The sequence below is a fragment of the Jatropha curcas genome, chromosome 5, assembly GCF_041381405.1.
Source record: "Jatropha curcas cultivar XTBG-Jc1 chromosome 5, XTBG_Jcur_1.0, whole genome shotgun sequence".
NCBI classification, from domain to species: domain Eukaryota; kingdom Viridiplantae; phylum Streptophyta; class Magnoliopsida; order Malpighiales; family Euphorbiaceae; genus Jatropha; species Jatropha curcas.
Window position 1 is genome coordinate 23,532,571 of NC_143155.1, and position 24,656 is coordinate 23,557,226.

Below are 24,656 nucleotides of genomic sequence, written 5' to 3' on the forward strand. Positions count from 1 at the left end.
TGGATTTAATTTTCTATTGTGGGCTTAATATGTAAAATTAAATATGTACAGCAGTCCAATTGTAAAGTCAATTTCAAATGTGGTCTTGATTGTGAATAATTGACTATTGAGGTATCAACTAATTATAGATATTAAGTGTAGAGACCATTATATAATTCCTATTTCGTTAAAGGACCGAAATAGAAATTGTACTAACCCTACAGGTATATAAAGGTCGTGGTCGGAGTTGAATACGATTCAGTTCAGTTTTACGTTCCTTTCGTATTGCTTCCGCTAAATCGATTCTTCAATTCTCTGGAAGGCTGCAAACCTAATTCTATACATCAAGATCGACGAACAACGATGTCAGGTACGCAACCTTTTCTTATTCAATCTATTTTGTTGAATCTAGTGGTGTGCATGATCTAGGTTATTGTGGAATTATTTGAGATTAATTCATAACAGAACAAACCAAAAGATAACTTATTTTGTATATATGAAAAAAAAAAAAAAAATTCCCAAATTCACATACACAACATGAAGATGGGCAAAACAAGATAAAACTACAAAGTTTATAAATAAATATCACAATGATACAAAAATTTTCAGGTTCCTCTCGAAAAATTGAAAGGCCATTTCGTTCTTTCTCGACCAATTTTGTTCCAATGCATGCACAAAATGATGAATTGCTGCTATGAGGTTTCGCCCGAAGACACAGCTGCCCCGCGCTCATGAACCAGCTGTAAAACAAATGGAATTGTGTTCAAGGGACGTAAGATGAAATAATAGAAGATGACACTTCGGTGGAAAAACGAATTGTTTGAAATAACACACCAGTGAGCCGACTTGTTCATAAGCTTCCATCACTTTAGGATCCTGTTCATCTTCATATCCAACTTGCAGTATACGAGGTCCATTAACAGACCAAAAGGCTCTTAGACCCGCCTCCTGTCATTGTACAACAGACTCGACATTGGTCAATAAGAATATGCAAGCCATAATAGGAAATAACAAATTTAATTCCATGTTGTGCACCATGTCGAAATAAGCTTCAAGTCCAAATTTTAGAATATAAACAATTGTGTGCCAAAATATAATAACTTAGAAAGCAAGGTCAATAATCAAGCCAAATTAAATTGGGTTTAGAAGTTTGCAACTGTATATCTATGATAACCAACTCTCAAACCTATTGAAATCCAAAGACAACGATAAAATGTATGTCTGCATATTCTTTTTGCAATCTTTCACCTCTCTATCTGAATACTTCTAGTTCATCAGATAACAAAAGTGCAACACAAACTTAAACAAATTACAATAAGATAGGGACAGAAATTAGAAATTTTACCTGTAATGTGATCAAGTAAATAGACTCCAGTGCTTGAATACGAATATCAGGGTCATCACAAGGTTCACGTTCGATAGAAAGTGCACTGCCAAGCTCAAGAGGCATTTTTGATATGTCTTGTTCACTGTATATCTGGGAAGAGCAAAAGAAGAGTTAATTAACTTCTGCATAGAGAAAGCAAGAGACAGGAAGACAAATGTTTGAAAATGCAAATGAAATGGGTATATAATACAGAAAAGCACATCACACTCTAAGAATCATTGTCATGTATCTTTTAAGTTATTCATGAGGTAAACAAGGCAGCAACTGCCACAATGGAAATGGCTCTAGAGGAAAAAATGCCGACTCATGGGAAAATCCATACAGAAGGATTTATGATGGTTAATCAGTACCATGTGTAGGTACAACAGAAAGATTGGAGAGAGAATTGTTGTTACACTGGCATGTAGCTAGTGAAATTATCAGCTCGTCTTATCCATATTTTAATATTCAATTTGTAATGCCTTCAACTAAAATTGGTTGCCTGAAAGAAGTCGGTTTCATAAACATCCTTATATGATCAGGTTTATAGCGAGAGAGAATGAAAGTTGTTTTGTTCTCAACTGACAGTGATTCAGTTGGACAATAGGCATCAATTTATTACTACTGCTATACCATAAACCACATCCATAATGTGAACAAACTGCAAACGTGTTAAAACAAATAACACCCTTGAAAAATGAAAAGAATAAATAGAAAGGTAAAAGAGTTACCTTATTGCCAGCAACAGGCAGGAGTAGTGCTGGCCAAAGAAACTCAGATATCAAAAGCAAATCTTGAAGCTCATTCTCAGCTTCAAAACAGCAGTTGCGAATCGTTCCAGAAACCTGCAATGAAAAATATAATCCCACTAAATTTCTGCCATGCCAAGAATATTGGTTATTCAAGCTTGAGCTTATGGGGCTTGGTGACAAGCTTTTCTTGCACATACAGGCCTCAGATCATATTTAGTTTTTTCTTTTCTTTTTCTTTTTTTCTCTCTGTGCAGTTTTAGTCAGGAACTGCATTGAGCCCAGGCACTCATGATCAGAGGGAAGCTTATATTATGTACAATAGTTCAAGCCACATATGTTTAATTTGCTGTAGGTATAGTAAAGCATCTTATACTCACAAGCCTAATTGAATAGACATACAAGTAAAACCAAAATTCATCAAAATAAACACATTGACTCTCAAACAGTCACGCTTCAATCATTCATTCAACATATATTCTGTTAGTGAGATTCTGAAAGCTTATGTTTTAAACATTGTGTGACAGCAACCAAACACAGCTAACGATTTTTCTTATTATTATTACCTTTGTTTTTTTTTTTGGGAGAAAGGCAGAGGATGTTTAGTGTTGGACTTGTAAGTTCCCACTCAGAAACTTTGACAATATCTTCTTAATATATCGAAGAGGAAAAACCTTTTATAGTGTCCACACAATGAGAAGAGGTAATAATGTGCCAAAAGTAAACAGCAGCTGAAATTGCAAGCTACACTATTACCCTTGATTTATCCCATTTGGCATGCAACAAATGGATGGTACAACCTTAAATCCTAAAGAAGTCCAAACACATTTTGAACATGTAAAGAGTCCTTCAAAACTGTATACATTACACAGACACACAGACAAACACAAGTCACACGCAAATTATTCACACAGACAAAGGATATTCAAGTATAATTGATAAAAAAATTGAAAGTTCGACCAGAATAAAGGACTGCATGCAAAATGGCGTGCAAGTCTCAGCAACTGCTCACAACTCCCGCCCCCTAGCTCTTTTTTTCTTCCATGAACAAATGCTACTTATGAAAGTCTAGAACACGTATTCTATTTTGCAAACACAAATAATCACTAACTACCAAATGAATTAATAGTTCTCTAAAGAAGCTTAGAACTCTAAGTTAATAAGTTATGCATACCCCTTTCCTCCGCAATGGACTTGTGGAGTCAGACTGTCTGAGGATCTGTTTCAGCAACCCTCGCTTAGGGTCCAATAACATTTTCCTACCAGCTTCTTTCTTTGATATATTTACAAGAATGGAACCAACATGATCAAATGGATTGTCTGGAAAATGACAACACCACAAGTTAGGTTCCATAGTATGGGAAATAAAATACTATACATGCTAGAAAAGTCATAAAACTCATATAAGAGAAGAACAAAATAGAAACAAATTATTAGTGGTTTTGTAAAAGCCAATCAAATGCATGAACTTCAAGGGGAAGCAACCTTGCAAATGAGTTGGCCTTCAATTCTTGCAAACAGGAAGTCTAATCCTTGTCCACTATTTCAGGCATGCCACAGAGAAAAGTCAGGCTAAGATCCAATAAAATGACACCAAAACCTCCAAAGTCATTCTTATCAATCAAAATATGTGATCTCTTGAAAGAGAAGTAATTTAATTTTTTCAAGGCTATGTGCACTAGGATATTGCCAGAACTCATTTTGATAAGTCACATACATAAAAACTAAGTGTAGAAATTTACATAACTTACATGCAGAAGCAAACTTATGCACAATATAAGCAATACACACCTCTAGTTTCACTGGAGGTTCTACAGAATGATCTCACAAGCTTCATAACAAACAGTCCTTGCATCTTCTCATCATCAGTCTAGCAAATTGGGAAAATGCTCATGATAACTAATATTGTTTGGGTATAGTGACTAACAAGTCAGAGTAAAGCAAAATCATTTTACTAAAAAATCCACAAAGTGAAAAAAAAAAAAAAAAAAAAAAAAAAAAAAAAAAAAGGAAAGGTACAAAAAAAAAAAAAAGGTTAGCTACTAATAAAATAAATTAAAAATGGAAAAATGCTTTTGATAAATAAAAATTAATTAAAAATGAGGCATATGAAACTGCAAATAGCATTCGTAACAATAGCATGAACTGATGAATATATCACCTGAAGCAAGGATTGAATACCAGCATCCAACTGAGTGAGATTAACTAGGAGCATTACAAGTAATCGGGTAATGCTAGAGTCTGGCTTATATAATAGATCCATGGCCATTTGAATCATCCCAGTCTCAACCATCTTAGTAGCTAAATTTGAGTTCTGTGACAGATTCACAAGAGCTTCTGCTGCAGGCTCAGATACCTCCTGAAACATTTAATCAATGGTCAAATTCAGATGACTGACCAGTAAAACAAAGAATTTATAAAAACAACTCTTTTGCAAAGTCATCATTAACATAAATTACCAAAACTCAGAACCTGGTAACAATCACAGAACTTCCAAACCAATTTTAGCACTATAAAATGTAAGCACATTGACAAAATTATTAAAGCATGGTTTTTTTTTTTTTTTTTTTGTTAGCTTAATAATTGATTAGCACAACAAAGCACCTTCTTTCGGCTTAAAAGTCGAGATAATGAGGGAAGCACAATATTAGCATACTTAGAAAGGGACAGTAACCCATCTTCAGACCCAGTTAAGTCCCGAACAATATCAACAGCCGCCTTCTGCACCTGAATTCATTGAAATTCACATTAAAACAAAAAGAACCCACATGAGCTTCTTCAAATGAAGATAATCAAAAGCAACAATCAATAACAATGACTATCTGGAAACAAGCCTAGAAAAAACAGCAATTTTTATCAAATAATATATGAAGCGGAATCAAATGGGTTTTTTATAAGATAAAAAGAAACAAATTTTAGTCTGTTTGGAGCTGAGAAATCGAATTAGAGTTAGACCAAAGAAGAAAGTCGAAACTTTAAATTAATTGCCAATAGTACAAACTAGTAGTTAACTTTTTTTTTTTTCCCCCTTTCCTTTTTCAATTATTTTCAAGCGAACGGAGCTTGAGCAGAGAATAAGGGACCTACCGGCGGAGAGGAAGCAGATAGAAATCCCACCAACTCTTCAAGCTCAGTTGCCATTGCTGCTGCCGCCTCCCGAAGTTATCCCAGAGCTAGTCGACAACAATGTAATATACACAAAGCGACAAAAACTCCGTGTACCATATTTACCCTCAGCGACTAGTCGTTTGTTTATCAATATGGCAACTTGCTCGGTCGTTTAAAAGTTTTTGTCATATGAACATCGTTTGCAATTACATTGGGTTTTTGCAATTAAAAAAGGCGAACTATACAAATGTCTTAACTTTTAAGGATTATCCGTAACTCTAATTTTAAGTAAGAATTATAGCGCATTTAAAATTATGAATTTTATTAATTTTACACGCCCATTGAACAAATCAATTACTATGACAATTTATATGCAGGGGACGGATCCAGAAAATTAAATTAATAGGGAGAATGCATGAAAGTAGTAATTTAGTGAGACAATATAAAAATTTAGTAGAATAAGTATAAATTAACATAAATATATATATATATTAAAATATAAAAAATTATAAATTAAACTGAAAAAACCAGTAGAGGTAAGTGCCCCCACTGCCCCACTGTAGATCCACCCTTTCTATATGTATACGTTTAACTAAAAATTTCATTTGCACACTAAAAGATAGCCTAACGATAAATATAAATATGATCTGATAATAAATTTAAATTTAAATTTTTCGATCAATACTAAAAAATAAAATTTAAAATTTCATCCAACTTGTGAAGTGTACCATCAAACCACATCTGAGGCGAGTTTTAATGAACATTTACAAAAAGCTGCGCAAAAGTTTATGGAAAAACATAAATTAATCTAAAACCATTTTTTACCAACATGCAAAATCATTTGCTTATAATAATTCAATCAGACGGAGTACTAGAATTTGATGGAAACAGCTGGATAAATCACCATCGTTCATTAATATTATCTTCCTTTTCACATGGACACAGTAGTGACCAGACTATACACATAGAGGCTGTAATATTTGGAGGTCAACCTCCCTCACTTTAGCTAGTTGGTCCCACAATTAGTTAATGCAATTTATATGGTCCAAATCTGCAATTACCTACCAACTAGTTAGTTAATTATTGTTATGTTATGACATTTTGAATGACAACACAGACACAGAAACTCTGCTTCTTATTACTCTATGGTAGTTATGACTGCTTCTCTTTTACAGTACGATGGTTTTTTTTTTTATGCATTTCACTGTTTGTAAAATAAAAAAAATTAAATCCATCGCACTGGGAAACCATCATAACTTGCAATCAGCAACCGATGAATCTTACGGTTTTGGAGGAGACAGAGCATATTAAGCTTGTTACTTATTTGTCAGAAATATATATTCTGATTATTGTATTGCTCTTTATTTGAAAAAAAAAAAAACAGTAAAAAAAAATGAAAATTTGGAATGAAGAAGAGACTTAAATCAACTCATACATAAAAAAAAAAGGAGAGGAAGCAAAAAAAGAAAAGCGTTTAATTAATCTTGCATTGTATTTTTCTAGTTAATTATTTTTCACGTGATTTCATGCCCTAAAGATAGTAATATTCAAATAAAGTTATTTTAGCAGTCGCAATTTCAGATTATGAATCATGACCTAATAGGTGAAAATAGTATATTTAAATGGTATAATTTGCAGTAAAATATTTTTCACAGTTTTCTATTGTTAGCGTTCAGAAAAATGAGGTAATGGAAAATATTTTCCTCATAAAAAAAAAAATTAAATCATTTTTAAGAAAAAATAATTTCTCATTTTCAAAAACATAAAATATTTTATGGATTTTGGCAAACTTATTGAAACCTTATATATTCATATTTTTTTTTAATTTATTAATCATCAATAGCCACTGCGACTAGTCATTGTTCACCACCGGCCACCACCACCATCACCAGCAACTTTTATAATTTACTATTTTTTTAATTATTTTCATATTTAACAATAAAATTTTTAAAATATGAAATCTATATTATTATTATTATTATTCTTACTGTCGCATTTTGTTTGCATAGTTTGACAAAAGATCTATATCAAAAATTTACTCAACAATAGTTGTTTTTTCATTTTTTACCTTTAACTCATTAATTAAGATATCAATAAAAACGTTCTTTTAATGAACAATCACAAAAGTTATAACGGAACAAATAATTGTTTATATATCTAAATTTAAAACCTTGTAAACATTTTAGAACATCTAAAAAAGAATAATAAACAAATAAAATGGGACAGAAACAATGTTATTATTATTATTATTATTATTATTATTATTATTATTATTATCATTGTTATTGTCGTCATCTTATGAGTATTTTTAACTAATATTCAATATTGTAATCAAACAATAAAAAATAAATTATTTAAAAAATATTTATAAAAAAAGACATTTTTTTGAAAAATATTTTTCAAAAATAAATTATTTTCCGAAAACAAAACCTAAGCTAATTTCACAAGCCGATGCCTGAAATTATGTTAAATAATACTCTTTATAATAATATATCACACAATAATTTATTTCCTTATAATTGTCTCTTTCTATATATAATCAACAAATTAACCAAATGCGGCAACTCTGGCTTTATTAATAATTGCTCTTTTCGATAACCAAGCACAAAAAACAATCGCCATAAGACATACAACAACAACTCCCCATAACAAGCTTATTTTCACCTTAAATCCAGTTTTCTCTTTCTTCCAATCCTTTACTGTCACAGCCTGTACTCCACCATCACCACCACCACCACTATCGCTGCCGTCGCCGCCACTTCCGCCGTGGATTTCAAAGCAGGAAAAGAACTTATAGCTCTCATATCGAACAATACAATACCCAGAAGCTACTATTCCTCCTTCTTTACCACCACATTGCTCATAAAGCTTTTCAATGGCTTTTACTACACAAACTTCGCAATCTTTTGGCGATAAAGACTTAACACACTCAACTGCTGCATAAATTCTGCTACCATTATTACCATACCTAATGCTTGAAAGCCCATGCAAGTTATTACTGTAGTCATAAATACTAGCTCTTAGCTTTAGAAGCAGTGTTTCAAGACCCAGTTCAAAATTAACAGAGTCCTGGATCTTACAAGCTTGGTTTGAGCAAGAACAGCTAGTAACTTCAAGATCTGCACGAGATACTTTCACATGGCTCTGATAATAGTTAAGGTAACAGCCATCAAACCAAGCTGTTACAGAAGGAGTATTATTTGGGCACAGACTTTGAACGGTTTGTTTAGCTTTTTGGATACAGAAGGTGCATTGGGCTGGATTTATATTAGCGAGGCATTGCATGACTCCATTGATGTAGCCGTTAGGTCCGAGACTAACAGTTGAGGTTATGAACCTGGTTTTTGTCACTTGAGCTGTGAGATTATCAAGAAGAGTTTTTAATTTTATGGGTTTAATAGCCTCTTGAGTTGTTGACGTACAAGCTATGGACATAAGAGAAGGAAATTGTGAAGCTTTGGAGAAAGACATGATAGAGAGGATACAGAGAAGATGAAATGCTAGAAGAGAAGCCATGGAAGTAGACACCTACACTTCTTTTATTATTACATTTTTTTAATTTGGACATCATATAAGTATCATATCGTTATAAAGAAGGAATAATTTTAGATAACCATGCCTTTACTACCAACTGCCGAGCACATGAGGCATAAGGCTAGTAGAGTTCAACCAAGAATTATGTGAGAGACAGAGATCAAGCATGATTGTATGAGAAAAAGACAACATTAATTGCATTAATTGAAAACATTACATAAATAATTTTGCTTAATGGCTAAAACTAGGGTGTCAAAACGAGAACACGATTCGCTTAACATGGAAATTATTAAAAGGTTGTAGTTGAATCTGTCATAAACGGATTACTCGTATATGACACTAGTTTAAACGAGTTATACCATTGGTTGAATCGTCTAATCTGTTTATTTAAGGATAAATATGTAATCTCATATATATATATATATATTAAGTAGATCATGCGGGTTACATGTGTTATAGGTGTCACATTTATGATCTGTGTGCAATCTATTTAATTAAATTTTTTATTTATATATGACCTATTTAGTTAAATGGATTACACGTGCTGTGTTTGTGTCATTCGTTCAATTTTCGTGTCGTATTTATATATATTTAAACATTTGATATGATTATTAAATAAATTATATTTATATCGACCATAATCGTGTTGCGTGTTAGGTAAGTTTGTATAGAATCTGATACCTCAATCTTTTTTAACACCCTTAATTAAAACAAATCAAAATGTTTCATAAGTGTATAATTTTATCATATTTATTTTAATTTTGTTATCTTCAGATTGGATAGTGAAGGTGAATTTCGAGAAGCTAATTTTTATGAGAATTATCTTGCCGATTTTGCTTCATCTTTGGCGTATTCATGTGGTAAATGACCCTCTTACTGAACTTCGTTATCCGTTAGATCATGATCATGTCGATTTATATATGGCATTATTTATTAATTTTGTCTTTTTTTTAGCTTATAGCTATCATTTTGAATAAAAAAATCTTAATTTTTACATTTGCTTACAAAATTTTCCTATGATTAAAACTAAAATTGCATCAATACATAACATGTGATGTAAACTCCTTTCGACAAGTTTCAAATTCTGATTTCACAAGTAAAATTTATAGAGAAACATAATCTATTCGCTGATAATTACAGCCATTTGTTGTCATTGAAAATATTATTTCGTTCTCAATTTAAAAAAAAAAAAAAAAAGAAGAAGAAATATTTAATCATGGAAAAATAGTAGTTGGACCGACATATTCAAGATGGCCCAATCTAAAAAAGGAAAAAGATAATTTCTCATGGCCCATTTTAATTAACCAACAATATATCCCGACCCGACCCATGTAACGAACCAACGTCCAACGGTTCCGCAATTTAACCCATTGATTGATATTAATTCACACTATATAACCTTTCCAAAGTCGATTTCCCGCTTAGCGTCAATCATTTCTTCAATTAATTAATAAAAATCATCCATTGTTGAATATGGATTATATAAATAACGATTCGGCAATTAGGTTTGCTGAATCTGAATTCTGTACTAAATTATAGCACAAAGAATGAGCTTTGGAGGTTTTCAATGTCATTTGATTTGCTCAATCAATGGCTCTTCACAAATACAATGGAGAATTATTACCGGAGAGAAGAGGCATTATCGGCGCGGTTTTCAATTCTCTCGATCGACGGATCGTTCGTCGAGGAAGAAGATTCGCTCGGTTTTTTACTAAACCCAGTTTTTGCATTTGGGTTTTGCTTCTTTCTGCTCTCTTTTTGATTTCTCTTTCTGTCTTTGGCCTTAAATTGCATCTTCCTGGTAAGCAATTTACTATGTACTCTCTTAATTATCTACTTTGAATTTTGTTTATCAAGGTTGTAATTTGTTTTTGATTATTTGTTAATTATCGTTATTTTTGGTAGGTAATTTGGAAAGTTTGGAGCGTAGGATTTCATCTCTAGAGAAATTTGATGTTGCTGATGGTAGAGAAAGTGAAGTCCAGTCTTCAGATGAATTAAAGCAACAAAAAGCAACAAAAAGCAAGCATCGTAACCTGCGTAAGTGAAGTTGACTTGTATCTCTTTAATTCATAAATGTTTTATTATTTGAATTTTCAATTATGTTGTTAAAATTATCAACTTAGTGCTTTTGATATCTAGTTAAAGAAAAGTCATAAAAAGATAATTATTATAAACCGACTTCCTTAATCTCAATAAGGAGAATCTTCAATCACAGTGTGGCTTTTAATCACATTTAACAAGCTAAAATTGTGGCTTTTAGAACAAACTCTCCGCAGCAATTTCAGTGCCCCACAGAACACTCGTCTGTAGACTATGATATTCTACTTCATATTACTAATGATTGAAGAATTAATTGGATAAATCCAGACAAAGTTTGTTACTCATTTCTTCTTTATAACATGATTTCTCTGCTGATATTTCAGATTTGCCTTGTGATATTGAGTTTTCGGAATCAGTTGATCATCTCATTGAGCCCCAGGATATAAGAAATTTCGCTCAATTTTCGCTTCGTTATGTGGCCACTGAAGAGAAACCTCTGGGAACAACTTTATTTCAATCTAGATTTGGAGGACATCAGACCCACGAGGAAAGAGAGAAATCTTTCTATGCTAGAAATCAAACACTTCATTGTGGTTTTGTTAAAGGATCCCCTGGAGTCCATAGCACTGGATTTGATTTGGATGAAAAGGACAAGGCATACATGAATAGCTGTCGGGTAGTGGTTTCCTCTTGCATTTTTGGCAGCTCGGACTTTCTGAGAAGGCCTACAAGTAAAAAGGTATCTATCTCATATATTTTCATGTTTGCATAAGTTTTTTTTTGGACGGGTTAGGGCTGGGCGCGGGGGGGTTGGAGGAGCGGGCGGCAGGGAAGGTAAGATTGTGACTAATAGTGCAATTTTACCCTTTTCTTAATTTTTTTTTAGTGTTATTTATGCTCTCTAGCTATTCTTTCAATGACCTAATATATTGCTTGTTTCAGATCAGCGAATTTTCCAAGAGAACTGTTTGTTTCATTATGTTTGTGGATGAGCAAACACTATCCAAGCTGTCTTCAGATGGACATATACCTGATGATGGAGGGAATGTTGGTCTATGGAGAATAGTAGTTGTTCGGAATTTACCGTATAAAGACATGCGGAGAACTGGAAAAGTGCCAAAATTTTTATCACATCGCCTCTTCCCTTCTTCTAGGTAATTCTTCAGTATGATTTGTTTATTTAGTCTATAGCTCCAGGAGTTATTTTCTCTATATAATTCTGACTAGATCTTTAAATTAATTTCTATTATCGGCTTTTATGCTTCTATTTCCAGCTATTCAATTTGGCTTGATAGCAAGATGCGACTCAACACTGATCCAATGTTGATTATTGAATATTTCTTATGGCGTACAAGATCAGAGTATGCCATTTCAAACCATTATGATCGACACTGTGTCTGGGAGGAGGTACTTCAAAATAAGCGCCTAAATAAGTACAATCACACTGCGATTGATGAACAATTCAACTTTTATCAGTCTGATGGCCTCATGAAGTTTGACCCTTCAGACCCAAATGCTCTTCTTCCAAGTTGTATGTATTTTCATTTCAAATTTTTGGTTCAAATATTGGTTTTTCCTTTTTCTTCTGTATGCGTGGATATTAGATGTTGATTCTACTTTTTAATCCTGCAGACGTGCCAGAAGGTTCATTTATTGTACGGGCCCATACACCAATGTCAAATTTATTTTCATGCCTCTGGTTCAATGAAGTTGATCGATTTACATCACGTGATCAACTTAGCTTTGCATATACGTACTTGAAAGTGAGGAGACTAAATCCAGATCGACCATTCTATCTAAATATGTTTAAGGTAAAATAATAAATCTATGATATGTATAACTAATAATATTGTAAGTTGGTTATGATGAATCTTGCTGTAACCTTTGATAAGTGCTGTGACAATCATCTTTTTGTCCAAAACTTTTCTTATTTATCGCTCAATTCCTAGCACTACGCTGTGTCAGTCTATCTGTTAAGAAATCTCCACGAAGTTGCTTATTAGTTATTTGCTGAGAATTCTTCTAATGTAACTTCTTATGAGAATAATTCCCATCTTTTTTTTGGCATTTTTTTCTTATAATTTTTATCAAGCTGACCGCAACTAGTTTGGAATTAAGGCTTTCTTGAGCTGATTGAGAATCAGGAAATGTGCATTATGCAATCCTGTGGCTGTGAAATTGTTCTGCATTGAATTATTTAGACATGTGAAATTGGAGACAATCATTAGACTCAAGATTAACATAAATCTTGTTTCTATGATTTCAAGGAAATGACAAGAACCTCATAAACGATCAAGTTGTGTAATTTACTTCATTGCTTGATGTTAATTTCTGCAGGATTGTGAACGCAGAGCACTAGCAAAGCTATTCCATCATAGGGTATTGCCATCAGCTCCGCCTGGTCCTTGATCATTGAAATTATATGCCTTTACTGGTAAGATTAAACACGTTCTTATCCCTATGCCCCTCAATTTACTTTAGTTTTCCCTGTTCTTTCTCCATGTAGACTGCCTTGAATGCCAAAGTCCAGTCTGCTAATAACACTATTTCTAGTGTCCAAAACATTCTAAAAACTGAACACCTAAAATTGAATTTGACTGGGACTGTTTCAGAAAGCTTTTGATGGAAGAGGCTTAAATTTTATCCTTTGAATGGAAAACAGCATGGCACCTTGTTCAACTTTGTTTCTCTCAATTTGTGTATAGTGATGGGATATTTTGTATTTTAATCATATTGCTTTCAAAAATGTTTACCACTACTTAGGGAGACTGCACAGAGCAATTGATTATTTGACTCAGTTGTATTGATCCAATGGTGGATCCTGATGCTTGGATGCACAACAGCTTTTGTATTTAGGTTTTAGATCCTTGATATCTCCTGTTTGGCAATCTAATGGTTGAACCTAGCATGATTGGTATAATTAAGAGAACTGTAGCCAAAATCAGCATGTTTTAAGGTGTGTATACAACTCTACAATTTTCTGAGTTGAATCTGTTAGTGGGTCAACTCTTTGAAGATAGTAGTTTCCATATCTGTACTAAATAGCTGTAAATATCTGTATAATTATGGTGTGCATATCTTTCTTTAATTAGGCCAAGATTATATCTGATTATGGTGTAAATAGGTTACTATATTTAGGCCGAGATTCAGTAATCAGTAGCTAATTCTGTGTAATGTACATCATATTTTTCCTATATAACGAAACACACCCTCACTTGAGAGGTATTGAGCCAAATTGACTGAATCTATTTAATTGCCTTGCTTAAAATTATTAGGCAGATCCAGCTATTCTTACTGAATAATCTATGGTTAGTTTGTGATGGATCCTATGCTGTCTGTGCAGGAATTTTTATTGAAAGAAGGAGAAACACTCAGGAATCATGATTGCCTTATTCAAGAATTTAATGCGTTTAATCTTTCAAGCTTGATCAGAAATCAGGCCTGAGCAGTGAGCTGCCTTATTAGATAGTGAATTTGATTAGTTGGATCTTGGATGCAGTCCTGTCCATGATAAATGACTTTGGAAAAACTCTATTATGTTGGCCCAGCATTTTCTCAATTGAGAGATGAAGGATTTGTGGGCTTCATCGCAACCTCACTCAAACCAAGCTAATTGAACCATATGTGCACATAACATAGAGATTGATGACTGACATTGATTTCTACTATGTTACATTTTTTTTCTTCTTCTGAATATTGGATTTTCCAACAAATCCTTCAGAGAGGAGGTGCTAAATTTTGAAGGCATTTTTTTATCTCTCTCTCTCTTTTTTTTTTTTTTTATCTCTCTCTCTCTCTTTTTTTTTTTTTTTTCCTTTGTTCCATAACCAGTTGTCACCAGATGGGCATGCCTATTATGCTTTTCTGACTGTTGAATTCATAGCTCCTGTGGTCCTCAGGCACTGACACTTGTAACTGTCTGTGAGAATGTCAATTACATTTTTAAAGATAATATAATTCTTTTCATGCAAAATTTGTGTTGTCCTGCTCTCTAACCTGTCTATAAATACCAGATTGTGGTTTTGCTTGATGCACCAACAAATACTTTGCCAAGTGCAGTGAGAGAGGACAGGAAAAGAAGTGTTATTGTAGATTTTGTATGTGAAAATTGGAGGGAATTAAACAATTAGCATTTTGATTTTACTTTCTGTTTAGTTTCCTCCAATATTTCATATCCAATCTTCACACAATTGATGTATGATCTTCAAGTAATGTCTAAGTTGTATGTGAGGATTGGAGGAAATTAAATAAATTAACATTGAAAAGTGCAACTAGTTTATTTAATTTCCTCCAATATCTCATATCCAGCCTTTTCATTTTGTCCTGCCATTCTAACTAATTTGTTTGTGAGGACATTCTATAATTCTGCCGAAGTTGTAAATGAGGATTGGAGGAAATTAAATAAATGGTTGTTCTGGCTACAGTTTGTTTAATTTCCTCCAATATCTCATCTACAGCTTTTTCACTACAGAAAAAAATGTGGATGTCGCATGTGAGAATTAGAGGAACCTAAATAGACTGATTTTGTTTTTGCTACGTTTCTATTTAGTTTCCTCTAATATCTCACGTTCGACCTTGACAATTGGTGGAAAATCATATGGGTTCCTTTGTAACTCCTGTGTTACCAGTATTGAAATGCTTTGATTATCATAATTCGATAATTTGAGTTGATGGTTTTACGTCCTAACGACCAAGGATGAAAATATAATTATATTAACTCACATCTCAGATTGCTTTGGTCTCCGGAGATGTAATTTATTTTCAATTAGACAATTAAAATTAATATTTAATATTTAAAAAAATAAAGGTTTGTAAAAAATAAAAACCAGCTTATTGCAGCCTGTAATTAGAACGAAAAATACACAAACTTGAGTTGCTTAAATTGCAACACGTTATGTCGTTTTACCTTCATTTGTCTTGTATAAAGGTCAAACGACAAGTGGAAGTCTGGAACTAACTTGAGTTGCATAAATTGCAAAAACCGAAAGCCTAATGCTGCTTCTCCAAACCTGACTTAGTTGCGTGAATGTGAAAAATGGAAGGTTGGTTAATGAAATGCTCTTTTGGGAGTAATTTCTTTAGAGCTCTAAAACCTCTCAATTTGAAAATCTCTAGCTCTTCGTTTCGCTGCCTTTACATGCCCACTCATTCTGGTTTGTTTCCCTCCTAAGTTATTCTTTTTCCACATAAATATGTGTGTATTTCATCCTCTGATAACAAGTCGGTATTTTTTTTAATCATAGGAGGCGCAAAGCCCATTAGAAAGGCATACGATGCTTTATTATTGGATGCCGGCGGAACCCTTTTGCAATTGGCATACCCTGTTGAAGAAACTTACGCTTCTATTGGGAGAAAATATGGTTCATTTTTCTTTTTTTTTTTTTTTCCCTTCCCTTTTTTTTTTTTTTTTTTTTTTTTTTTTTTTCTGGTGGGAGTCTTAAAATTTAACATTTCCATTTATGTTTTTAAGCGGTAGATTTGTTAGTCAATTAGTTAGGAATATTTTTGTTATAAATGGCACTAAAGATACCTGTTTTGCTGCTAGATGATTATTCTTGGAGTTACTGGGTTTGTGAATTTTGTATTGCGTTGTTGAAGTAGTTTATGCTTATTGTGAATCAACTGTGCTACTCTGATTTGATTGGAAAACACGATAATTAAATTCCAAACAATTGCTTATGTTTTCAGGTATGAGCACAAGTTCAGCCGAAATAAAGAAGGGATTCAAGAGAGCTTTTTCTGCTCCATGGCCTGAAAAGCTGCGTTACCAGGTCTCTACTGTTTTTGAACTGAGTGTGTCCTTCATTACATAAAATCACAAGTTTGATTTCATTTAATTCTGCTGAGGGATTATTGTTCTCTTTGAGGTACACGCCTCATTTTGCATAACTAATATGTCTCTGTTTTTTTCTTCCAGTCAGCCATTCTCTTTTTTCCTACTGATCTAACTTTTTTCATTTTAGAAAGCAGCAAGTTTTATGTGGATAAATTTGGTTTCCAAAAGAATTAATCTAACCATATTTTGTTGATCTGTGAAAATCATTTTAATTAAGGAAAATATACTGGATACTTATCAGCTTGTTATATGTGCATCTTTGTAAGATGTAGGAATCCAAATAGGTGACACATTTTTGTAGGTAAACTATAAAGAGATGACCCTTCTTTCTTTGGTTCAGCTAAATTCTTCTTCATTTGTCCGTTGGAGGGTTTGTGGGTTTTTTTTTTTTTTTTTGGCTAATGTAAAATAAGGATTGAAGAAGGAGGCTTTGCTGAATTCGTATGAGTATCAAAATGCCTCTTATGCTGGCATTCTATGTGAGCCATTACATTGTATGGATTCAATGAAGATCTCCACTCCATCTTCATAAAAAGCAGCCATCCTAGGACACCTTAAGTTCTGATTTATCAGAAGCTAAAATTTCTTTAATACATTCCTTTGCAATGGTGGGATTCTGTAGTAATAGAGAGAAGGTTCTTAATTAGAAAGAAGACTGCTCCCAACCTTGGCATTAATGCATCCTGTTGTTGAAACCCGCGGATTGGTGTTGTATCCCTTTTCCTGAAGATAATTGAAATAGACAGAAAGCATATCATTTCCTTGTTGCATTTATTATATGTATAATGTATTGTTCTTTTTATTCTTTATCATTTTCCATCTATTTTTCTTGAACGAACCTCTGACTAAACTCCTGTGTGTTTTGCATAACTTCTACTATTGAAAGGGAGATGGGAGGCCATTTTGGAAATTAGTTGTTTCTGAAGCCACTGGTTGCTCAAATGATGATTATTTTGAAGAAGTGTACAAGGTACTTTTGTGAGATCCACTGCTGTTCTATATCAAATTATCAATGTTCCCTTCTCCACTGGTATTATAGCATAGGAAAAAACAATTTACTGAATGCATATAAAGCCGGTCTGTTCTGTACAGAAACCTGCCTGCAAATAAAATAGTTTCATCATTTTATTTTGGAGGCATTTGTCTCAAATGCCAATAGTTGCTTTGTGCAGTACTATGCAAATGGAAATGCATGGCATCTTCCAAATGGAGCTTATGAAACATTAGTCTTTCTCAAAGAAGCCGGAGGTCATATTCATCAAGTATTCTCCTTTTTTTCATGCATTACTTTTGGCAACAAGCATTATCTTTGAATGAATTGTTTCTTTGCTTTCCCTAACTTGGTGAGTAATGACACAGTTAAGCTGGCTGTTGTGTCCAATTTTGACACCCGCTTAAGGAAGCTTTTGAAGGACCTAAATGTTTTAGAATTGTAAGACTTAATTCTTTTTCCAATTTTTCTTCCATCCTCACCTTTTCATTCTCTGCAACTGGACTTCTCACATTCATACTTCCTTTATTAATGAGCTGTTCATCTAGGTGGCTGAATGATTCATAAGATGCAAAATAACTGGCTTAACATGTCTATACATATTTTTATTTGATAAGTATGCCCATGATGTAGGTGAAGAAGGACAGAATCAAATCATTTATGAAATTGTGTAGTATAGCAGATACATGTGCTTTATTGCTCTAAGTGTGAAAGATTTACTTTTTATTCTAACATTTGGGTTTGGGTCTTCTTACCAGGTTTGATGCTCTAATTATATCTTCAGAAGTTGGTTACGAAAAACCAGATCCAAAGATATTTAAGGCTGCTTTAGGTATGTAACCCAATGTCATCAGTTCTTATAGTGACAAAGTAGGCAGGTAGGAAACTGTGATGCAAAATCAAAATCCTTGCTTGGGGCACAAACAAATTATTAGTAACCGGTATAATTTTCATCTGTAGCTAGAGTCAGATAGCTGCTTGTGCTTTTAATAAAAAATGGACTTAATGAAAAATAAAACAATGCTAGTCGTTCGCTAACACACTACTGCTGAAGGTATTCTTACCCAAAAAAATAAATGGGGATATTTTTCAAGTAATTTTATCTTTTATAGGGTTGAAAATTTGTTAAAAACTAAAAGGTAGTGTTCTGTTCTAACCCCCCATAATCCACACTAACATGATCCAACTTATATCTTTTGGTGCAAAAACCTAATGAAACGTTCCTCAAATATTTGGCATTTTTATAGATCAAGTGTGTGTGGAGGCTAGCAGGGCAGTACATGTAGGAGATGACCTCAAGGCAGATAAGGATGGAGCCAATGCTATTGGGATTGATTGCTGGTAAGCAGAGCTTATCCTGTTAAATGTTCCTCATCCACCTGAAGCTCTGTTTTTCATTTCCATCGCCATCTTTTTTTTTTTTTTTTTATGCAGTTAAATAAGTGCTTTCTTGTTTTGTTATCAATTCATTGTTAGTTGACACGAGTCAACATGGCAAGCATACATTTGAATTATTTAGATTTTATGTTTCTTGAAAATAAGAACACAACCTACGAATGAGCCATAACAGCTACTGCTCTCTGATAATATAATCAGGTTATGGGGAGGAGATGTCAAGACCTTCACGGATATACAAAATCGGATGGTCCATGAATAGATGGGTTCTAGAAATTTGGCGTCAGCAACAGTTCTTGGTGGCTTTCAAGTTTCAACCTTGACCTTGAAAAATTGTCCCATCTTTTAGAATTCATCATTAACATTGTTGAAAAACTGACCTGACTCGTTATATGGTCAATAAATGTCACTAGAGACAGTGACCACTCTTTCTTAGAGATAAAGATAATGGTTGGATATGGTTATTGGCAATGAGATTGTTATCATAAATGAAATGTAATTTCAGTTTAAAGAATTTATACACTTCTACTTGCCATCAAGCAGGCATCTAAAATGGTAGCTTTCTCATTTGGAAGTTGGCATTTATTAGGTGATTATGGAGTTGGAAGGAGGTCAATGTTAAAATACCTAATTAGCAAGAATACAAATTTGTAAAAATTAATTATTTCGGATTAGATTTAGCTCATTAGGAAGAAATAGTAATAATGATTAGCTGATGTAAACAGGTCAGTCTAAAAATACTTTGAACAGGGACTGGTTAACTTAACCATGAGCAACCCTAGAGGATTGGACATTTCCAATAACCTTGTATTTTACCATAACTAAATAAGTTTTATATGGTAAAATATGCAAATCAAAATCAGAAAACCTTTACCAGGTCAGCTGGACGAAGCAATGGATATGTAATCAATAATCATAATCCAGGAACATTAACATTAATCACCTGAACAACCAGCACAATCTGAAATACAAGATAAAAGCCTATAGAATTCGACCTGTACAACATTTTACAGAGGTTTGAGGAAAATCCTGTCGCCATGGGACAGAGGCAAGGCAGAACTATTTGGAACTTGAAACCGGTAGATGGCGATAATAACTTTCCCTTTGTGGTCAAACCAAAGGCACATCACTTCTCTTCGTAGTAAAATCAAAATTCAAGACGCAACCTTAAGGGAAACTAATACGGCTCCTGCAATAACATTTCTAAAGCTGATGACATGAAAATAAAAAAGGCAACTGCCAATATTTAATAGAACCATATATGTGTAAAGATATGCCCCTGCTACTTGCACTAGTAATATTATAATCCCTGCGGTCATACTGATTATTGACAACCACCTTTTGAGTTTGGAAAATGAACAAAGAAGAAACAGCTAAGGTTGGGCCAATAATGAAAGCAGAAATAAATGGTATTCATTAAAATCCAATAAACTTGCGGAACTACAACAATTTTTCCACTTACCAAGGTACAATCCAATTGGTAATGCTTAAACCTTCCCACAAGAAGGAAAAAAGAGTAACCTGCTCAAGCCATCCTTTTAAGCAAGGTACCGATACAATTTTCTGTCAGAACTATCCCTCTCTAAGAAATCTCGTTCAATAAGAGACTCAATACGTTTCTTAATCTCTGTGGGATTGGCCAGAAATCGCGACTGCAACTGCTTTGTGACCTCAGCAATTATATTGTTATGATCCAACACCCTTCTTGATTTCATGATCCTAACTATTGCTGCTTCTATCTGGGGCTTCCTGTCCTCCTCCACTCTCTGCCGAGTCTCTTGCTTTTCAGGTTCTGATTCCTTTTGTGCAACTACAGTTCCTATCTTCACCTTGTAGAATTTGCTTGTAAATTTGTCGTTGACGAAAAAAGCATCTTCCTCACCAATGTCTTTACTCATGGGCTCTTTTCGAAGCACATTCTTTCCTTTCACACAAGCCATAGATTGCAGGCACCTCTTCAGGTCTGAAGCAGGAATTTCTGTTGCTTGCTCAATCTCCTTGTAGCTAAGCCGATCAGCATTGTTAAACAGCATAAGGACGCACATTTGATAAGTAGAAACATTCAACTCGTGTTTCTGACCCTTCCCAAATGTTGCTTTAATGTCTGCTGTGCCCATGTTAGTCTGCCAGGAGAGTCTCCGACCGGTATGGGTTCCAAGGTAATAGGATCGGAACTTCTCACATAGTGCTGACATTTCAGTAGGCAAGTTGCAAGTAACACTAGGCTGAGTTGGCCAAGATCCCGTTGTCAAAACCTGGACAACCAGTGTAGGTCCATCCCCTAGCTCAGGGTGGCTTGCATAAAACCCTTGCATTGTGTCCTGGGAGGTCTTCATGTCAGTAAACATGCCTTCTAACTTTGAAGTGAATTGATATCCACATTCAGTCTTAAGTTTGACTATTAAACTTCTCTCTGCGTCATCAGAGACAGTTTTACCTGATAACAACCGTTTAGCCAAATGCTGTTTATAATACTTCTCAAATACATCTTTCTCCTGCAAGTAACGGAACAACATCATCACTTTATCAAGAATAATCTCCACATCTTCCTCACTAACTCCCTTTAGACCTTTCCGAAGTTTGTCGTCCACGAACAACGAGATAAACTCAGGAGAGCGAGCATTCAAGTTAATGAAGTATTCAAAAGAGGAATTCAAAGCATTCTGGAATGTCTTATCATTGTTGAATGCCAAGCTTATGATGCTATCATACTTATCTTTTTCATCCAGCAAACGCTGAACAAATTCCACAGGATCCTTCAATCTTTCTGGATCAGTAACTAGTTGTTTTCCTGTCTCCCTGAGGTGAGAAGTCATCACTTCTCGTATTTTTAGAAGACCATTAGGAACCCGACGGAATAGGTTATACATTCTTCCCAAGTCTTCATACTTATCATCAAGAAGCATATTTACCAGGCCTGAGTTATCCATGTGCACTAGTCTCAGCATGTGGTTAGCAATCATTTCCTTCTCCACCACATTAGTTATCTTGACTTCACTCTTGGTATCCAAGTAGTGGGTCACTCTCTCCATCTCTTCATTCAAACGTTTCTCGGCTTTTTTCAAATATTCCCCACAATCACAGCATTCAATAAATTTTTGAGATTCACCCCTATAAAACTCAGCTGAAACCTCAAGAAATGGCTTCTCAAAGTCTTCTTGGTAAACTGAAGAACCTAAATCCATAAGCATCTTGATTATGTTCCTCATCAATCCTCTGTCTATAACTTCAACAGTCCGTTCTCTGTGAACAAGTTCAAGAAGTGTATTAAGAAGCCTGGTTTGGATTTTGCTCGAGTGTATGATATTATCCCTCCACAAGTTTAGTCCAAGCTCATGAACTGGAGTTTTATGCGTGCTTGGAATATATGTCCTATCCATGTACATCAATATATCCCTAATCATTTGCAATGCTTTGTTATGGTCATTCCATTTCCTGTTCAGCTCCTCTAAAAATGAATCTCCCTGAGCAGCCTCAATAGATTTTGATATTTCTTTAAGATGTAAAGTCATAGTTGAGACCAGACCAGAATATAACTTTTCACCAAATTTGTGAAGCACCATATTATAGGCATTCCTGAAATAATGCCAAAACTGTAGCATTAGAAATACAACTGTTTTAAATTCTGTGAGCTTTTGTCCCTTCCAATGATAACCAAACGTAATGGATGTTTCAGGAAGTGTGCAAGCCCTAGAAGTAGTGAATATTAGCAGCCTAAATAATTGCAAACTTCGGATGGGTAGTGCAGAAAAATCTAAAAAACAGGCTTGTATATACAAAAGAGGATTATAACAAGGGTGAATAATCAATATATGGATTCCACAACTATAAAAATCTAAAAAATATTCTGGTTTCCATACAAAATAAATATATAAGTTATAAATAAAATTTTTAAAAAAATAAAGAAGCAACTCTGGAGAGAGAAGCCATTGTGGAAAAGCACAGAGAGCACCAGAACGTCTTCAAATTCCTCTCTCTTAAAAACGGGCAGAGTTAGACCTTTGCACATGCATCCAAATTTTAATTCCTTCTACACACACACAATATTATCATAATAAAGAAAATCAACAGATAATACAATCAAATGTTATCTACAATGAAGAAAATAAGATGACCAAGGAAATTGTCTTTTTTCACAGACAGAAAAGGGAAAGGAACAAGAAATGACTTAGAGACAATAAAAGCAAATTCAACAGTTAGATTCACAATTCAATATAATCGAATCCTATTAAATTTGAATTTGCTTCAAGAATTTAGTCCATTTCCTATATATATTTTTCTTTTTCTTATACACGGAAGGGAAAATAAAAAAGAAACAGACGTAATACTATCACACCTATAAAGTCCACTTCCAATTGAAATTTTCTTAACTAGCTATGAGCTCTTTTTCTGCTACTTGAGGTAGTAAATAACACTTAATCACCAGCAATTAAAGATCATAATGTACTCAAGTAACCAACACCGAGTCCAAAAATAATATAAAGAACAAAATATGTAAATAATACTATGGCAGAGAAACTAAATAGCTCAGATGCTATTGTTCAAAAGACAAAGCAATAATACGAGCAAAATCATCAAATTGCACCATCCAATTCTAACACCATTCTCTCCTCCAATCAAATACCAACATATCTATTAGTAATATCAAATTTCACCAAAATATGCAACCTAAGTAGCAAAACCGAAGTCAGGAAAAAGAAATGAAAGCAAATAATCAACAAATATAATTATCAAACATAAAAAACGCAATACTAAAGTTTTTTCTAGCACAGATAGAAATAAACCATTCTTAATTTCAAAGGACCTAAACAATATCAATACATGCAAACTTGTAATTTCAAACAGATTAAAGAGAACAAACCTATAAAGCTCTTCAAAACTGAGACCACTAGCGTTATGATTGTAAATCTCATGAATAGCATGTTCCAGAATCTTCCAGGTCTTATCAGCGTATTTCGGATCCACCACGACCCGGTGCTTAAACGCCTCTATTTGGAAGTTCCTCTTCTTCTGATTACTCATCTTTTCCCTCCCGGATCCGAATCCTAAACCTAAAAACCCTGATCTCCCGCTCCAAATCCACAAATGATCCAACGGCGACGATCGAAGAATCGGAGGAGCTGAAAAAGAAAGCTGGCAAAGAGAGGCTAGTCACCGGAGACCGGTTAAAAGACCGGAAGATGTGTACGGAAGGGAAATTAGGGTTTGAAAATTGAGGTTTTTTGGAGGGGGTATTACTATTAAAGGGGAAATATCAAATCAGGGAAAGACGGCATGGGGCCTAAAATGAAATTATTTATCAGGAGAAATTTTAAAAAAAGAAAAAAAAAAAAAAAAAAAAAAAGAAAGAAAGAGAGGAAGCAATGACTAAAAATGTCTATAGGTGGAGAACAGATGATTGATTTGAGCGTGTGGAAAAGAAGCACGGAAGGACTTGGCCTTTTTCGGTGGGTTTTGGATGCCGTTTGGTAGCAGATGAAGTTACGAATTTGTTTTCCCTTTTGGTTTCGGATTTGAAACGTTTCTTTTCCGTTTTTGTATTGATTTAATAGACTGAGCACTAGATACGTTTCGCAGTTGAATGTTTTGAGCGCGTCTAAATAAATAAAAACGACGAAACAGTACACTGTTTCGACCCATGGGCTGACTTAACAA

At 34.0% G+C, this 24,656-nt stretch overlaps 5 protein-coding genes across 6 annotated transcripts; 2 read left to right on the forward strand and 3 right to left on the reverse strand.

The window, feature by feature from the left end:
• Positions 1-438: 438 nt before the first annotated feature.
• LOC105630428 (ARM repeat superfamily protein) lies at positions 439-5,334 on the reverse strand. Its single transcript, XM_012212237.4, has 9 exons — positions 5,182-5,334; positions 4,699-4,821; positions 4,256-4,453; positions 3,886-3,964; positions 3,269-3,414; positions 2,077-2,190; positions 1,325-1,456; positions 814-927; positions 439-719 (listed from the first exon to the last, which is right to left on the reverse strand). The coding sequence occupies exons 1-9, from the start codon at positions 5,233-5,235 to the stop codon at positions 672-674; spliced, it is 1,008 nt and encodes a 335-aa protein (XP_012067627.1). The 5' UTR covers positions 5,236-5,334; the 3' UTR covers positions 439-671.
• Positions 5,335-7,711: 2,377 nt separating this feature from the next.
• LOC105630427 (putative cysteine-rich repeat secretory protein 24) lies at positions 7,712-9,039 on the reverse strand. Its single transcript, XM_012212236.4, has one exon. The coding sequence runs from the start codon at positions 8,716-8,718 to the stop codon at positions 7,750-7,752; it is 969 nt and encodes a 322-aa protein (XP_012067626.1). The 5' UTR covers positions 8,719-9,039; the 3' UTR covers positions 7,712-7,749.
• Positions 9,040-10,135: 1,096 nt separating this feature from the next.
• On the forward strand, positions 10,136-14,752 carry LOC105630426 (transmembrane protein (DUF616)). The gene is made up of 8 exons (XM_012212235.4): positions 10,136-10,537; positions 10,642-10,776; positions 11,163-11,518; positions 11,722-11,933; positions 12,054-12,310; positions 12,412-12,590; positions 13,117-13,213; positions 14,123-14,752. The coding sequence occupies exons 1-7, from the start codon at positions 10,327-10,329 to the stop codon at positions 13,186-13,188; spliced, it is 1,422 nt and encodes a 473-aa protein (XP_012067625.1). The 5' UTR covers positions 10,136-10,326; the 3' UTR covers positions 13,189-13,213; positions 14,123-14,752.
• Positions 14,753-15,733: 981 nt separating this feature from the next.
• LOC105630424 (Haloacid dehalogenase-like hydrolase (HAD) superfamily protein) lies at positions 15,734-19,515 on the forward strand. Of its 2 annotated transcripts, XM_012212234.4 has the most exons (9): positions 15,737-15,932; positions 16,023-16,139; positions 16,468-16,550; positions 17,502-17,585; positions 17,788-17,863; positions 17,975-18,047; positions 18,365-18,438; positions 18,854-18,947; positions 19,203-19,515. In XM_012212234.4, the coding sequence occupies exons 1-9, from the start codon at positions 15,815-15,817 to the stop codon at positions 19,261-19,263; spliced, it is 780 nt and encodes a 259-aa protein (XP_012067624.1). In that variant the 5' UTR covers positions 15,737-15,814; the 3' UTR covers positions 19,264-19,515. The 2 variants fall into 2 exon arrangements, with proteins under 2 accessions (XP_020533608.1, XP_012067624.1); XM_020677949.3 differs by lacking the exon at positions 16,023-16,139 and having other exon boundaries at positions 15,734-15,932.
• Positions 19,516-20,392: 877 nt separating this feature from the next.
• CUL3 (cullin 3) lies at positions 20,393-24,464 on the reverse strand. Its single transcript, XM_012212233.4, has 2 exons — positions 23,863-24,464; positions 20,393-22,577 (listed from the first exon to the last, which is right to left on the reverse strand). Exons 1-2 carry the CDS (start codon positions 24,021-24,023, stop codon positions 20,540-20,542), a joined length of 2,199 nt encoding a protein of 732 aa, XP_012067623.1. The 5' UTR covers positions 24,024-24,464; the 3' UTR covers positions 20,393-20,539.
• Positions 24,465-24,656: the final 192 nt, after the last annotated feature.

Coding starts and splice junctions, on each gene's coding strand:
- LOC105630427 (XM_012212236.4), bottom strand. CDS start 8,718: ATGGCTTCTCTTCTAGCATTTCATCTTCTCTGTATCCTCTCTATCATG.
- LOC105630424 (XM_012212234.4), top strand. CDS start 15,815: ATGGAAGGTTGGTTAATGAAATGCTCTTTTGGGAGTAATTTCTTTAGA. Junction 17,864..17,974: donor CTTTCTCAAAGAAGCCGGAG/GTCATATTCATC, acceptor GTAATGACACAG/TTAAGCTGGCTGTTGTGTCC. Junction 18,048..18,364: donor GACCTAAATGTTTTAGAATT/GTAAGACTTAAT, acceptor TCTTCTTACCAG/GTTTGATGCTCTAATTATAT.
- LOC105630428 (XM_012212237.4), bottom strand. CDS start 5,235: ATGGCAACTGAGCTTGAAGAGTTGGTGGGATTTCTATCTGCTTCCTCT. Junction 3,965..4,255: donor GTATTCAATCCTTGCTTCAG/GTGATATATTCA, acceptor CCAATTTGCTAG/ACTGATGATGAGAAGATGCA. Junction 928..1,324: donor TTTACTTGATCACATTACAG/GTAAAATTTCTA, acceptor GTACAATGACAG/GAGGCGGGTCTAAGAGCCTT.
- CUL3 (XM_012212233.4), bottom strand. CDS start 24,023: ATGAGTAATCAGAAGAAGAGGAACTTCCAAATAGAGGCGTTTAAGCAC. Junction 22,578..23,862: donor AGTTTTGAAGAGCTTTATAG/GTTTGTTCTCTT, acceptor GCATTATTTCAG/GAATGCCTATAATATGGTGC.
- LOC105630426 (XM_012212235.4), top strand. CDS start 10,327: ATGGCTCTTCACAAATACAATGGAGAATTATTACCGGAGAGAAGAGGC. Junction 10,538..10,641: donor CCTTAAATTGCATCTTCCTG/GTAAGCAATTTA, acceptor TATTTTTGGTAG/GTAATTTGGAAAGTTTGGAG. Junction 11,934..12,053: donor CGCCTCTTCCCTTCTTCTAG/GTAATTCTTCAG, acceptor TTCTATTTCCAG/CTATTCAATTTGGCTTGATA.